The following is a 15,146-nucleotide window of genomic DNA, read 5'->3' as shown; positions in this document are numbered from 1 at the left end:
AGTTTAGTTTGGGATCAGCACGGGCTGGTTGGGCCGAAGGGTCTAGTTTCTGTGCTATATGACTGGCACTCCAGGACAATGCCCTGGGGGCCATGTACTGTAGCCAAATTTGTAATGACACAAAAATAGGTGGAAAGGCAAATTGAAAACGGGATACAAACAACTTACGGAGATGTCAATAGGTTAACTGGGAAAAAGGCTGGCAAATGGGAGTGTAATGTGGTAAAATGTGAGGTGGTTCATTTTAGAAGGGAGAACAAAAGAACAATATTACTTAAGTGGAGAGCAACTGCAGAAAGCTGTAAGACAAAGGGATTTGAGGTGACTTGTGAGCAAAACACAGACAGCTTGCACACAGGTAACAAGGAAGCCTAATGGAGTGCTGTCCCTTATTTCACAGGGGGTTGGAATATAAGAGTCGGGATGTCTTACTGTAAACGTACAAGGGGCCAGTGAGACCACACCTGGAGGACTGGGAGCAGGTTTGGTTCCCTTATTTCAGGAAAGATGCTTAATTAGAGAAAATTCACTGCGATGATCCCTGGTACGGAGGGATTGAGACCAAATGGGCTGGAACTGTACTCACTGGGGTTTAGGAGAATGAGCGGTGATCTCATTGAAACATATAGGATTCTTAAGGAACTTAACAGGAGAAATGCTGAGAGGAGGTTTCCCCTCATGGGACAGTCTAGCACCAGAGGGCACAGTCTCAGAATAAAAGGATGCCAATTTATGACTGAGATGAGGAGAAATTTCTTTGCTCAGAATTCTTTGGAACTCAGTGCCACAGAGAGCTGTGGGAGGGTGGCAGAGACTTTGTGAATATTTAATGTTAGGAGAGATTCTTGATCAGTCAGGGAATCCAGGGTTACAGGGAAAGGGCAGGAAAGTGGATGTGAGGAATGTCACATCAGCCACAATCCTATCCGATGGTGCAGCCAGGGCACCGAACAGACTACAACTTTTTGATTTCTCACAATCCTGTGCGACACAGCTTTGACTCCCATCGCGGCTGGATGGTGAAATTTCAATTCAGTTAAAAGCAAGTCTGGAATTAGCAGAGATAGTAAGAACTGCAGATGCTGGAGTCAGAGATGAACACAGCAGGGCCAGGCAGCAAGAGAGGAGCAGGAAAGCTGGCGTTTCGGATCAGGACCCTTCTTCAGACCAACCAAGGGTCCCGGCCTGAAACGTCAGCTTTCCTGCTCCTCTGATAGTGCCCGGGCCCTGCTGTGTTCCTCCAGCTCCACACTGTGTTATCTCTGGAATTTACAGCTAGTCTTGTGACATCCACGTAACTACTTCCTGAATGTCTTTCGGGGAGGGAAATCTGCCGTCCTTACTGGGTCTGACCTTCATGTGACTCCAACAGCAAGGTTGACTTGTAACTGCTCGCGGGGGTTTATTACGGTTGGGGCAATAAATGCTGATCTGGTCAGCGTCACCCGCATCCCATGAAAATACATACCTACGTATATTTTTAAAACTCAATTGGCATCATCCTTTGCAGTTTTACATTTTACCTCTCAGTCGAGTATCCATATATCAATGTTTAATATATTTGTATATAGATTTTAAAAGATAAACGGTGGTCCGTTTCCTTCCAGTTCTTTCATCATAAGGTTCACTGAGAATTGCTGACAGAGTTAGCGGTGAGTTTTTATGGGATCTGGTGAAGTATCACTCTGAGGGCCCTTTCAGAGCACGCTTGACACGTCAGAACTTTCAAGGCTTTCGGCCAAAGGGTGGAAAGTTGGACTTGTCGCAGACTCAATGGGCCTAAGGGCTGCGTCTGTGCTGCAAGACACCACCTCTCCATGAGAGCAGTTAACAGTCGACCACCTGGTCTGTTGGAGTCATGTAGAGCCAGAGTGAGGAAGGGAAGAGTTCCTTCCTTCAAGGGAGGTGGCATTGGCGAACGTGATGGAGTTTTTAATCACAATCCATGATGGCTGTCAGGGGAAGGGGTGGGGGAGACGTTCTGAAGCGTGCGTTGGGATCTGAGCTTGCTTCTGGAGTCCTGGCAATGCAGGAGGGTGGTTGTGGTGGGATGGAAACAGTGGAGGGGGGATGATGTTCCATCACTGTCTAATTATTTCTTTACAACCCTCTATTCATTCATTACTCCCCCTATGTGCCAACTTTGCAAGGCTGGCTCATGGCTAGTTACCAGGGCAGTTCTTTCTGAGATCAGCTGTTTCTGGTTGTTCGGTTTTGTGCATTGAAATAACTTGGTCATTGCTGGTGAGGCACAGCATTCATCCCTAATTCCCCTTTCAGAGGATTATGGGGAGTTGCCTTCCAGAACCACTCAGGTTGACGAGTGGGAAGGGTTAGGGACAAGGACAGTGCCCTAAGGGAGGGAATACCAGGATTCTGACACTCATGGTAGGGTAATACATTTCCAAGTCAGGATGGGGAGTAGCTCAGAGGCGGAACTCGCAGGGGGCTGGTGTTCCCATGTATCCACCACCTGCTTGTCCTTCTAGATGGCAGAGGGGTGTGGGTTTTGCAAGGTGCTGTCTAAGGAGCCTTGGTGAGTTTTTACAGGGGATCTTGTAGATGGTACACACTGCTGTGACTGAGCATCAGCGGGTGGGGGAGGGAGCGGATATTTGTGGGTGTGGTGCCCACGGAGTAGGGCGGGGATGGATGGTGTCAAGCTTCTCAAGTGTTGTCAGAGCTGCCCCCATCCAGGGCTAGCAGGGAGTATCCCATGACACTCCTGACTTGTACCTTGTCAACAGTTGCTGTCAAGAAATTGTAACCCCGCAGTCCATCCCTTTCCTTTCTCCTGTCTCCCCTTCCCCGCCCACAAAAATATCTATGAATATCGGAGAGGCCCTCTCTTCAGGGAAAGTGTCTCTGCCTCCTCTTGCCCTGACTAATGTCGGGGCCATATTAGTCTGGTGCAGTTTGCCTTCCAGCTGCCCAGAGATGTGGAGTGCCATGTGAACAGACAGCAACAGTCACTGATCAGTTGCTGACACTCTGCTTTTGTTTATTTTTTTTCCTCCGACATAAGGGATTGCAAAATAAATGGCAGCAGCTGACCGCTCCTGTGTACATGGCAACCTGGTGGTGGGATCGCAGCCACAGTCGGTGTTTCCAAAGAAAATATCGATGCGGTGGCTGACTCCAACCTCATCCCTTCCACTCGCAGACACTGGCACCCATCTGATTAAAAATGTGGTCCCAACTAGGGGTGTACAGCAAGTGGGCCCAAATGTGACTTGTACCGACATCATTATGAGGTAGACCCAGGTACAATCCGTACAGGTATTGTAAGAAGGTGGTCCCAGACATTTAAGAAAGTGGTCCCAAACGTGACTAATACAAGCACTGTAGGCAGGTAGTCACAGCTATGACCCATACAAGCATCTTAAGTAGATGGTACCAGACACAACTCATAGGTGACTGAAGCAGATGGTTGTTGCACTAGAGGTAACTGAGACTAACTCTCGTAGCAGGTGGAAAACAACAATTTCAATTTATCCTGTGACTTTAAACTTCCTGGTGCTTCCGAAATATACAAGGCAGTGAAACGTGACACTGAACCATACAAAAAGATGTCAGACAAGCTCAATTGAAGAAGTTGGTTTCAAAGGACAAGAGAGGGGTGTGGAAGGGAGGTGTGTGTGTGTGTGTGTGTGTGTGTGTGTGTGTGAGAGAGAGTGTGAGAAGAGTGGGAAAGTGCTGGAGGATGGCCACCGCCAGTGCAGCGATGAAAATCAAGGGGAGAAGTGCAGAAATGTTGGAGGGTCATGGAGTATTTGGGTATGGGGGATTTGAAAATGACAATAAGAATTTTAAATTCAAACTCTCTCTTAACTGGAAGACCAGTGCTGGTCAGCGAGCACCAGGGTACAAATGGGGAATAGGGTCCTGGTTCTGGTTAAGACCTGAGCACTGGAGCTTGGAATGAGCTGGTGTTTACGGAGGGTACAATGGGAGACCAGACAGGAGCGAGTCAGGATAATCAAAGCTGGGGATAACCAAAGGCACAGGCAAGGGTTTCAGCAGCAGGTAGGTTAAGGCAGGCAGTGTTATGGAGGTGGAAACAGATAGTCTTAGTAACAGCTCAAACATGTGGCTGAAATCAAATACAACACTCTATTGTCAACAGTACTGTTGAGGTTTGGTTGCCAGGGAACATAAACGACAGCTTCCCAGTTTGGATGTGGGAGAAGTGATCTGATAATTTGGCAACAGCGAAGGAGTTGAGTGAGGTTGTCGCAGCAGTGAGGTAGAGCTGAGTATTGTGAGCGAAAAGTAACACTCTGCTTTGGACTGATGTCCCTGAGGGGATATTGTGTGGATGAAAATTTGCAAGCTGAGGACAGATCCATCAGCCTTGCCCTTCCTTGATTATGTTGTCATCTCACAAATCTATTCCCATTTTCCACTGAGTTTGAGTTTCCACAGCGAAGGAGCAGACAAATCTTCCTGGCACTGCAGGCCTTAGGGACCTGTGGACACTGCAGAAGCTGTAGGCTATCATCTCTTTGGCTAAAGATATTTCAGTAGGTTTTCACCGATCTCTCAGTTTTCTTTAAATAGCCTCTGCTGGGCTACTAACAAAAGAAAAAGCAGGTCCTTGGGAGACACCAGATGGAATGTTGCTTGTGCAGGAAGGAAGGACTTTGTAAGCACTACTTGCCTTTCAGGGGTTCGATGAGAATGGGGCCAAGGACAGAGTTGGACGACAGGTCAGAGAGGGGGATGCTGGAAGAACTGAGTGGCTGACCATGTTAAAGACGGCACAGTGAGAAGGGCCAGGAGAGAGAATTTATTCTCCCTCCAGCTGCATACAATTTCATTTCCAATATTCATTAAGCAATTTCCCAGGGTGTCGGGTGCAGAAACCTGATTGGAAATGCTCAACCATAGAATGCAGTGGAAAATGGGAATAGATTTGTGAGATGACAACATAATCAAGGATTTTGGAGGTGGGAAAAGTAAAGTGAAAATAAAGCTCCCTCTACACTGTTCCCCATCAAACACTGCCAGAACAGGGACAGCACGGGGTTAGATACAGAGTAAAAGCTCCCTCAACCCTTCCCCATCAAACACACCTAGAGACAAGGACAGGGACAGCCTGGGGTTAGATACAGAGTAAAGCTTCTTCTACACTGTCCCAACCCCCCCCCCACGTCCCAGGGATGGGGACAGAGTAAAGCTGGTGGGTCCTACTTGAAGGTGGGGTTGAGTTGCTGTGTGACACGGATGAAGGTGGTCCTCCGGCTGAGCTCCTTCAGCTTGGCCGCTCCCACATAGGTGCAGGTGGAGCGAACACCACCCAGAATGTCCCGGACTGTCTCTTCCACGTCCCCTTTGAATTCCACCTCCACCGTCTTTCCTTCCGACGCCCTGTGACGGACAAACCAGAAAAGAAGGTGCTTTTTATTTTGTTTCTTCATGGGATGGCATCACCCGTCCTTAACTGTCCCCCTAAACTGAGGAGGTTGCTTCATCATTTCGGAGGACAGTTAAGAGCTGACCATATGTCTATGAGCCTGGAGTCACACAGAGGCCAGGGTGCGTAAGGATGGCAGATTTCCTTCCCTAAAAAGGCATTATTAAACCCAATGGGGGTTTTACCACAATTAATGACAGTTGTCGTGGTCACTGTGACTGAGTCCAGCTCCCGATTTCACGTTTATTCACGGCATTTAAATTCCATGTATCCCCACCCTCTCCGAAGAGCATTAGCTCCAGGCCCTGAGGACTACTAGCCTAGTGACATTACCACCATACGACCATCTGCCCACTGAAGTGGTAGTAAAAAAATTGCTTTAGGAAGGAAGCAGAGGTGACAAGAAGTGGGGGTGACATCCCTTTGGTCATCTCCAAATGGCTGGTTGTGTGACTGATCCAATTGTGGCCTCACCACCCACTTTCCTTCCTGTCCCCACTCCCTCTTCACCCTTTTTATTCAAAACTCTCAGCAACCCAGCTCCCACTGCTCTGTGGGGGAGAGAGTTCCTCAGACTCCTGCCGTCTGAGTGAAGAAATCTCCCTCTTCAAGGGGAGACACCTTCATTTTTAAACTTTCCTCCCCAACAAAGAGAAACATCCTTTCAGCGTCCATCCCGTGAAAGTCCTGACCAGAATTTGATGGTCTCAAATAAGATCACCTCTCATTTTTCTAAACCCCAGTGAGCATTGGCCCAACCTGCTCAACCTCTCCTCACAAGATAAACCCCCTTCATCCCAACGATCAACCTTCTCTGAATTATTTCCAATGCAAGTACATCCCTTGCTAAGGAGACCAAAACTGCACACACACTGCTCCAGGTGAAATTTCACCAATGCCAAATACAGTTGTAGTCAGACCTTTCTACTGAGCTCAAAGATGTGTTTTAAGATGGAGAGGCAGTAAGGATTAGGGAGGAAACTGCACAGCACACAGCGTAGACAGGTGAATTTCTACAGCGCATCTTGTACATGATACACACTGCTGCGTATGAACGTCACTGGTGGAGGGTGAGAGTGTTTGTGGATGAGGTGCCAATCAAGTGGGGATTGCTGTGTCCCCGGACGGTGTTGAGCTTCTCGAGGGTTGTCAGAGCTGCATCCATCCAGGGCAAGTGGGGAGTATGCCATTACACTCCTGACTTGTGCCTTGTCGTTGGTGGAACAGGCTTTCGGCAGCCAAGAGGTGAGTGACTCGCTGCAGAATCTGCCTGCTCTGGTAGCTGCTGTGTTTAGGTGACAAGTTTGTTTACATTCAGGTCAAGGGTGACCCTCAGAGTGTTGATAATGGGAGAATCACAGCGATGGTAACACCACTGAATGTCAAAGGGGGTGATGGTCAGATCTTGAAAAGGTGGGGCAAAACCTTTGGCCTATCTGGCCTGGACTGTCTTATCCAGCCACCCTCACGGTTATTACTCCGTCCATCCACACACACACTGCTACCTGTAATCGGCAACACCCCCATCGTGCTTCCTCATCGCAGTCTCTGAACTCATCCCGTAGAACAGTTTGTATTTCTTGCCGTTCTTCTCGAAGATCTCACCGCCGCTCTGGGTGTGCCCCGAGAACATCCCACCCAACATGATAAAGTCTGCACCGGCACCTAGGATGGGAATTGATGGGTGGTAAGAGGTAGAAATGCAAAGATTAGAGACTGACAGGATGAGCGGCCGCACAGCACCAGGGATCTGGGTTCAATCCCACCCTCGGGCTGCTGTCTGTGTGATGTTTGCACATTCTCCCCGTGTCTGCGTGGGTTTACTCCCACAGGCACAAAGATGTGGGGGTTAGGGTGGGTTAGCTGTGGGGAATTACCCATAGTGCACAGGGATGTGCGGGTTAGGGTGGGTTAGCTGTGGGGAATTACCCATAGTGCACAGGGATGTGGGGGTTAGGGTGGGTTAGCCGTGGGGAATTACCCATAGTGCACAGGGATGTGCGGGTTAGGGTGGGTTAGCCGTGGGGAATTACCCATAGTGCACAGGGATGTGGGGGTCAGGGTGGGTTAGCCGTGGGAAATTACCCATAGTGCACAGGGATGTGCGGGTTAGGGTGGGTTAGCCGTGGGAAATTACCCATAGTGCCCAGGGATGTGCGGGTCAGGTTGGGTTAGCCGTGGGGAATTACCCATAGTGCCCAGGGATGTGCGGGTCAGGTTGGGTTAGCCGTGGGGAATTATCCATAGTGCACAGGGATGTGCGGGTCAGGGTGGGTTAACTGTGGGGAATTACCCATAGTGCACAGGGATGTGCGGGTCAGGGTGGGTTAGCCGTGGGGAATTACCCATAGTGCACAGGGATGTGCAGGTTAGGGTGGGTTAGCCGTGGGGAATTATCCATAGTGCACAGGGATGTGCGGGTTAGGGTGCGTTAGCCGTGGGGAATTACCCATAGTGCACAGGGATGTGCAGGTTAGGGTGGGTTAGCCGTGGGGAATTACCCATAGTGCTCAGGGATGTGCAGGTTAGGGTGGGTTAGCCGTGGGGAATTACCCATAGTGCACAGGGATGTGCGGGTTAGGGTGGTTTAGCCGTGGGGAATTACCCGTAGTGCACAGGGATGTGCGGGTTAGGGTGGGTTAGCCGTGGGGAATTATCCATAGTGCACAGGGATGTGCGGGTTAGGGTGGTTTAGCCGTGGGGAATTACCCATAGTGCACAGGGATGTGCGGGTCAGGGTGGGTTAGCCGTGGGGAATTACCCATAGTGCACAGGGATGTGCGGGTTAGGGTGGGTTATAGGGGGAAATGCAGGGTTACAGGGTCTGGGTGGGATGCTCTTTGGAGGATTGGTATGGACTTAATTGGCTCTTTGGCATGTGTCCATACTGTCAGGATTCTATGAGTGACTTGGGGTGGGGGCGGCAATGCAATAACATGAGGTTAAGCGACAGGTTGCAGGAAATAGACAGAGGAAGACAGGTGCTCTGTTCTATTTTGTAGAAGGGCAGCTGTGATCTTCGGACAGAGGAGTTGGTTTTTGGGTGTCAGATCAGTACTAAATCAGCAGGACAGGTTTGTTCGTACTTCTTCCTCTATGAGTGAGGCCGGGGAGCTGCCTATAGCTTTTTCCCTTTACACATTAACACGATGAAGGATCACCGGCTGGGCCACCGTTTATTGCCCGTCCCTAATTGCCCAGAGGGCAGTTAAGAGTCAACCACATTAGCTGTGACTCTGGAATCATATGTAGGCCAGGCCAGGTTAAGGATGGCCGTTCCCTTCCCTAAAGGGCATTAGTGAACCAGGTGAGTTTTTCTATCATTTGGCAACGGATTCATGGTCATCGTTAGAGTCTTAACTCCAGATATTTATTGAATTCAAATTTCACCACCTGCCGCGGCGGGATTTGAACCCGGGTCTCTGGATTAACAGTCCTGCAATAATGCCACTAGGCCATCGGCTCCCCTAGAGGTTAAAGGGGGTGGTGGATGTTGTACCTCGAGAGGCACTGCAGCATGACAAATTCGGTTACAATTGGCTAACATTGGTTGTGGATGGATACTGGGCCAGGCCCGTGACAGATGAATTTATACATCAAATCCTGTACGAAGGCATACAGGAGGTGACAGGTTTGTGGTGGGGTGCACTCCACCCACAAGGCAGGCAGGCACCTGGAATGCAAGATAGCTGGCAATATTTGATAACCAGACAGGTGAGCTGGTTTGAGTGGAGAAACTCAGTAGGGGGAGCCTCATTTACTTCTCCCACCACTGCCAGCATGTCACTGAGGTTTTGATGGAGCATACAGCCTCAACAAGAGATAGGGGCTCACCAAAGGCTTTGGCCACGTCTCCAGGACAGGTGCACCCTCCATCCTGTTGAGAGAAATTCCACATTAACACTGAATACCTACAAGTCAGCTCAGACTAACTCCAAAATGGTGCAGGTGCCACTCATACACTGAGGCACTGATGAACTTCTCATGATACATAGGCTTCAGAAAATGGATCTACATGCTTCAAACAAATCGAGCGCTTTTTACAGAGTAACAGATACCCAGGAATGAGCTACAGACTGGAATCCAATCGATTTGGTGGTTAATATACAGAATAACAGACACCCAGGAGTGAGTTACAGACTGGAATGTAATTGAGTGATTCAGTGTGGCTTACATACAGAATAACAGATACTCGGGAGTGAGTTACAGACCGGAACCTAACCAAGGGGGTTCAGGGTGGTTTATGTGTGGAATTGTCAAAAATCACACAGCACTAGGTTATAGTCCCACAGACTTGTTTGAAAACACAAGCTTTTGGAGCCTCAGTCCTTCTTCAGGTGTTAGTGAGGGAGGTGGTATCAGACACAGAATTTGTAAGTAAAAGATGAAAGAGCCACACCACTGATGAGGATGTACTAAACAAACCTAAGATGCTGTTAAATCTTTAATGAGTTAAAAGACTGAAATGATTAGTGTGTTTCTGTAAATCCCCAAATTCCTTTCAAGTCCCTGTCCTGAGAGAACTAAAGGTTTTATCAGTGTAAAGGAGAAGTGACATTTTAGATCAGACAATGCATATTAGGTGTGAGGCCTTGTTTAGAATCTGTTTGTGTTTTAGTTTGAAATCAGATTGGTTTTATTTGTAAAGTAAGAATTTGTAAAACACCTTATTGACTGACTATCTACATACTGTGCTCCTTTTGAACAAAATAGAATGTATGTGCAAGTACAAATTCACACTGCAGACTCGCATGCGCGAATGGTGGGAAGAGACAGCTGATCCAACCAAAGAACACACCTGTCAACTGAACAGGCTGGTCCAGACTTTTGATCCAGTCCTTCAGAATAGCCCTCTCACTAACACTTGAATTGGGAGTGATGATCCGAAAGCTTGTGTTTTCAAATAAATCTTTGGACTATAACCTTGTTTTGTGTGATTTCTGACCTTGTCCACCCAATACCAGTACCTCTACATCATATACACAGAATAACAGATACCGGGAGTGAGTTACAGACTGGAATCTAAATGAGGTGCTCTTGGTGCAGACTGGAGTTCCAATGAAGAGGTGTTTTAAAGAGTAAAGTAAGTAAAGTTTCAGCACTGGGACAAGAATGATTTGGGAATCGGAGTAGGTTACACATAGGCGGTTCAATGTCACTGTGAGTTAATCCAGGGTGAACACATCTGCAACAAGGTAGTGAATATGACAGTGCATCCCTCTGTCTGCTCACCGACATAATGTGGCCATTCAAACCATGGGCTGCATCTGCACACTCAATTATTGCACTCAACTGTGGGTATCCCACCCCTGTCTTTATCCTGGTTGTACACACCGAGCCTGAGGAGACAAAAACACAGAATAGTTCGTTGAAAAGTTCGAATGCCAAACTCGCCCCATGTAGAGGCACAGTAACATAACAAAACTACAGCTCCATTGTATACACAGACGTGTGGACACTCATGTACAGACAGATGATGAAGTGCACACGAAGTTGTACACACTTACGAACAAGAAATACATACATGTACATAACCATACACACAGACTCAAACACGCCCACACATAAAAGCAGTCAAAGTTACACAAAAAAAGTCAACGAAGCACATACTGACGAATTCGAGGGAAGCGGTGGCAGCACAGATCCTATGTCACAGTCTAGAATCGCAGGCTAATGTTCTGAGGACATGGGTTTGAATTCCATCGCAGAAAATGGTGGAATGTCAGGTCTAATGGAGGCCAGGCAACTACTATCTTCATTAGCAACAGCAAAAACAGAAATTGCAGGAAATGCTCAGCAGGTCTGCCAGCATCTGTGACATGTTAACATTTTGGGTCTAATGATCCTTCCTCAGAGCTACCTTCATTAATGTCCTTTTGGGAAGGAAATTTGCCACCCTTACCTGGTCAGGCCTACATGTGATTCCAAACCACAGCAACCTCAGTGCAGCTCCACAATACTCAAGAAGCTCAACATCATCGAGGACCAACGTTACTCCATTCAGCACCTTCAACAGTCACTCCCTCCATAACTGACACTCAGCAACAGCCGTATGTACCATCTAGAAGATGCACTACAGAAACTCACTAAGTCTCCTTACAGCGTCCTTTCTGAACCCTTGATAGCCTCATCCTTCTGGGTGGTGACTATCAGATACAGGATAACACTACTACCAAGATCCCCTCCACAGTGCTCACCATCCAGACTTGGAAATCCATTGGCAGACCCTTCAGCGTTGCTGGGTCAAAATCTCAAAGCTCCTTTCCTAGAAGCACTGTCAGCATCCCTGTCCCTCAAATATTACAGCATTCGAGAAGGCAGCTCATCACCACCTACTCCACAGCAACCGGGGATGTGCAATAAATATTGGACCAGTAAACAATACCCATATCGCCTGAAATGATTTTTAAAAAGTTCCAAAAGTAAGAAGACAGGGTATGTTAATACTGCACAATGGAAAGGACACACGACCCTGCACAGACCCACAATGCTGACATCTTGGCGCACCCCTTGAGTAAGCAGACAGTGCCAGTGCACTGTCACATTCTCATGATCCTGGCAGACCATCCCTCTATGTTCTCTTTGATAATTACCTGGTCCAATCCCAACTTTGACGATGTCAGCTCCAGCCAAGATAAGCTCCTCCACCATCTCACCTGTCACCACGTTTCCTGCCTAGGGAGATAAGTTTGATAGGACAGATTACAAGCCCGGATTTACACTCAACAGGGTCGTATTCAGACTGGGCATGAGACAGGAAACTGGCAGAATATGGGAAGCAATTTATCAAAGAAATTCCATTACAGGAGATCATGATGTAAACCATACTGGGTTCTAGGTAGGGGTGGGGACTGGCAACCCGTGCCAAGGAAGGGAAGCCTGACTAAATCTTTACAGGTCATTGCTGAGATTCTGCCTAAATTATTTTAAACAGTTTTGGACTCCCCACCCAGCCACAGATTTACTTGCATTAGGAACAGTTCAGAGAAAAAGGTTAGCTTGGCTGATCCCCTGGGATGAAGTGGGTGGGGGAGGTTTGTCTCATGACAAGAAGTTGAGCAGGTTAAGGCCTGTGCTCATTGGGGTTTAGCAGAATGAGAGAGTTTTGTTTGCGAGCAGTACAAGCAGATCACAACATACAAGGGCATACAGATCACAGGATTTTTAGCCAGAGCATACAAGGTTACGGGGGGATAAGCAGCAAAGTGAAGGTGAGGGCATCCACCCTATCAGATCAGCCACAATCTTCTGGAATGGTGCAGCAAGCCTGAGGGACTGGATTAGTACCAATAGAGAGGCAGTGGTCATGGAGGTGACATAATCTGGATCAGGCACTAAATCATGAGGGGCATAGATAGGGTGAATAGTCAAGGTCTGTTCCCAGGGTAAAGGAGTCCAAAACTAGAGGGGCATAGCAGTAAGGTGAGAGCAGAGAGTTTTAAAAGGGACCTGAGGGGCAACTTTTTTAAGTAGAAGATGGTGCGTGTTTGGAACGAGCTGCCAAAGGAAGTGGTGGATGCAGATACAATTACAACATTTAAAAGGCATCTAGGTGGATATATGAATAGGAAGAGTTTAGAGGAATATGGGCCAAAAGCTGGAAAATGGGACTAGAATAAGAAAGGATATCTGGTCAGTGTCAACGAGTTGGACTGAAGAGTCTGTTTTCATGTTGTACAGCACTATGAAGCTAAATCAGAGGTGCTCAGTCCTGGACCTCACTTGGGTAGCCATAAATGGTCCTGCAGCTATTGCTGGAAGAAAATTGTGGTGGACAGTGAGGAAATTTTTCAGGGGGGAGTACTTATCATAGACTTATACTATGTGAAAACAGACCTTTTGGTCCAAACAGTCCATGCTGATCATATTCCCAAACTGAACAAGTCCCACCTACCTGCTGCTGGCCCATATCCCTCCAAACCTTCCCTATTCATGTACTATTGCTCATGGTGATGTGACAATCGTAGGAGAGTACCCGATTGGTTAGTCCACAGGGGGACAAAAAGGCAGCAGCAGCAGGAGGTAACGTAGAGGTCCTCCCGGCTTACCATGATGGTGTGATCCGGAAATCTCTTCCTGACGTTTTTCACACATTGCACAAAGTGTTCCGAGTATCCGTTGGCAACGTCCAGGCAGATGTAGCGGATGTCGGGCACGTGTTCCAGAATGGCTGCCAGCTTCTCCAAGTCGTTGGAGCCAATGCCAGCACTCACTGCCACGTTCTGTGAACAGGGTGGAGCCAGGGACAGACAGTGAAGAACGGTGCTTGGATCTCACACACCTCGCTCAACTCAACACAATTGCTGCACCACAAGAGGGCCCCTCTATCCCTTAATAAATAAAGCTGACAGCTTGTCCTACTATGCCGGCAGCCATGCTAATCTGCAGTACAACTGTTAACGATAGCTGTGGCTTACTCCAAGATCCCCTTGTTCCGTTACCCAAACCAAACTCTCACATCTCAAATATTGAGCCATCTCCCTGGTCTTCCCACCAAAACACACGACCTGCTTTTGCTATCACAGAACTGTTACAGCAGGAGGATGCCATTCGGTCCACTGTGCCTTTTCCCCATATTCCTGCACACCATCTTTATCCAAATAACCATCGATGCCCTCTTCAACATCTCTCCTGCACAGATTTCTCGCCCACAATGTTCCCAATGCCCAATTCTGCCCTCAAAACAGATCCACACAATAACACCTTGTCCCCACAATCCCAGTCGGTTCTGAACTCTGAAACCACCCTTGCCCCTGAATTACCCCCTCCCTCGTCCTCACCTGCAGACAATCTGGGTTACTGGTGGCAAATTCTTTCCATTCTTCCAACGTATAGTGCTTGTGCACAGCGGTGAAGAGTGAGAACTGCGTGGGAAAACAAACAACAGAGGTGACATGGCTAGTGGGTTGGTACTGGCACATCATGCCGAGGTACTCTGCATGAGTGATTATCAAAATGCAATCAATTTGGGAGATGTTAGGGCAGGTGACCAAAATCCTCAGATAAAGGGGCAGATTTAAAATGGTTTAAAGCAAATATTTTAGAGAGGTAATTCCAGCTCTGGGGAGCCTGCAGTGACAGAGCAAACAGGAATAATAACAGAGAAATGTGAGCTATGACAGGAGAACGATCAGTCTACCCCTCCCCCCACTGCACCACACAACCAGCCCAGCTCTTCCCCTCCACCCACTGCATCCCAAAACCAGCCCAGCTCTTCCCCTCCACCCACTGCATCCCAAAACCAGCCCAGCTCTTCCCCTCCACCCACTGCACCACACAACCAGCCCAGCTCTTCCCCTCCACCCACTGCACCACACAACCAGTCCAGCCTGTCTCTGCCTCCCTAACCTGTTCTTCCTCTCACCCATCCCTTCCGCCCAACTCAAGCCGCACCTCCATCTCCTACCTACTAACCTCATCCCACCTCCTTGACCTGTCCGTCTTCCCTGGACTGACCGATCCCCTCCCTACCTCCCCACCTCTACTCTCCTCTCCACCTACCTTCTTTTCTCTCCATCTTCGGTCTGCCTCTCCCTATTTATTCCAGAACCCTCACCCCATCCCCCTCTCTGATGAAGGGTCTAGGCCTGAAACGTCAGCTTCTGTGCTCCTGAGATGCTGCTGGGCCTGCTGTGTTCATCCAGCCTCACATTTTATTGTCTAATACAACTTCCTTGTTCTCGGTCAGAAGTCACACAAAGGCAAGTTATAGTCCAACAGGTTCACTTGA

The 15,146-nt window shown here is 48.2% G+C and overlaps 1 protein-coding gene across 1 annotated transcript; it reads right to left on the bottom strand.

The window, feature by feature from the left end:
• Positions 1-2,984: 2,984 nt before the first annotated feature.
• On the bottom strand, positions 2,985-14,355 carry LOC125449002 (GMP reductase 2-like). Its single transcript, XM_059641773.1, has 7 exons — positions 14,197-14,355; positions 13,465-13,638; positions 12,010-12,091; positions 10,649-10,755; positions 9,251-9,293; positions 6,922-7,081; positions 2,985-5,370 (listed from the first exon to the last, which is right to left on the bottom strand). The coding sequence occupies exons 1-7, from the start codon at positions 14,338-14,340 to the stop codon at positions 5,190-5,192; spliced, it is 891 nt and encodes a 296-aa protein (XP_059497756.1). The 5' UTR covers positions 14,341-14,355; the 3' UTR covers positions 2,985-5,189.
• Positions 14,356-15,146: the final 791 nt, after the last annotated feature.

This window comes from Stegostoma tigrinum, chromosome 43, assembly GCF_030684315.1.
Source record: "Stegostoma tigrinum isolate sSteTig4 chromosome 43, sSteTig4.hap1, whole genome shotgun sequence".
NCBI classification, from domain to species: Eukaryota; Metazoa; Chordata; class Chondrichthyes; order Orectolobiformes; family Stegostomatidae; genus Stegostoma; species Stegostoma tigrinum.
Note: the sequence above shows the minus strand (reverse complement) of the source record. Positions and strands in the feature narration are given on the sequence as shown.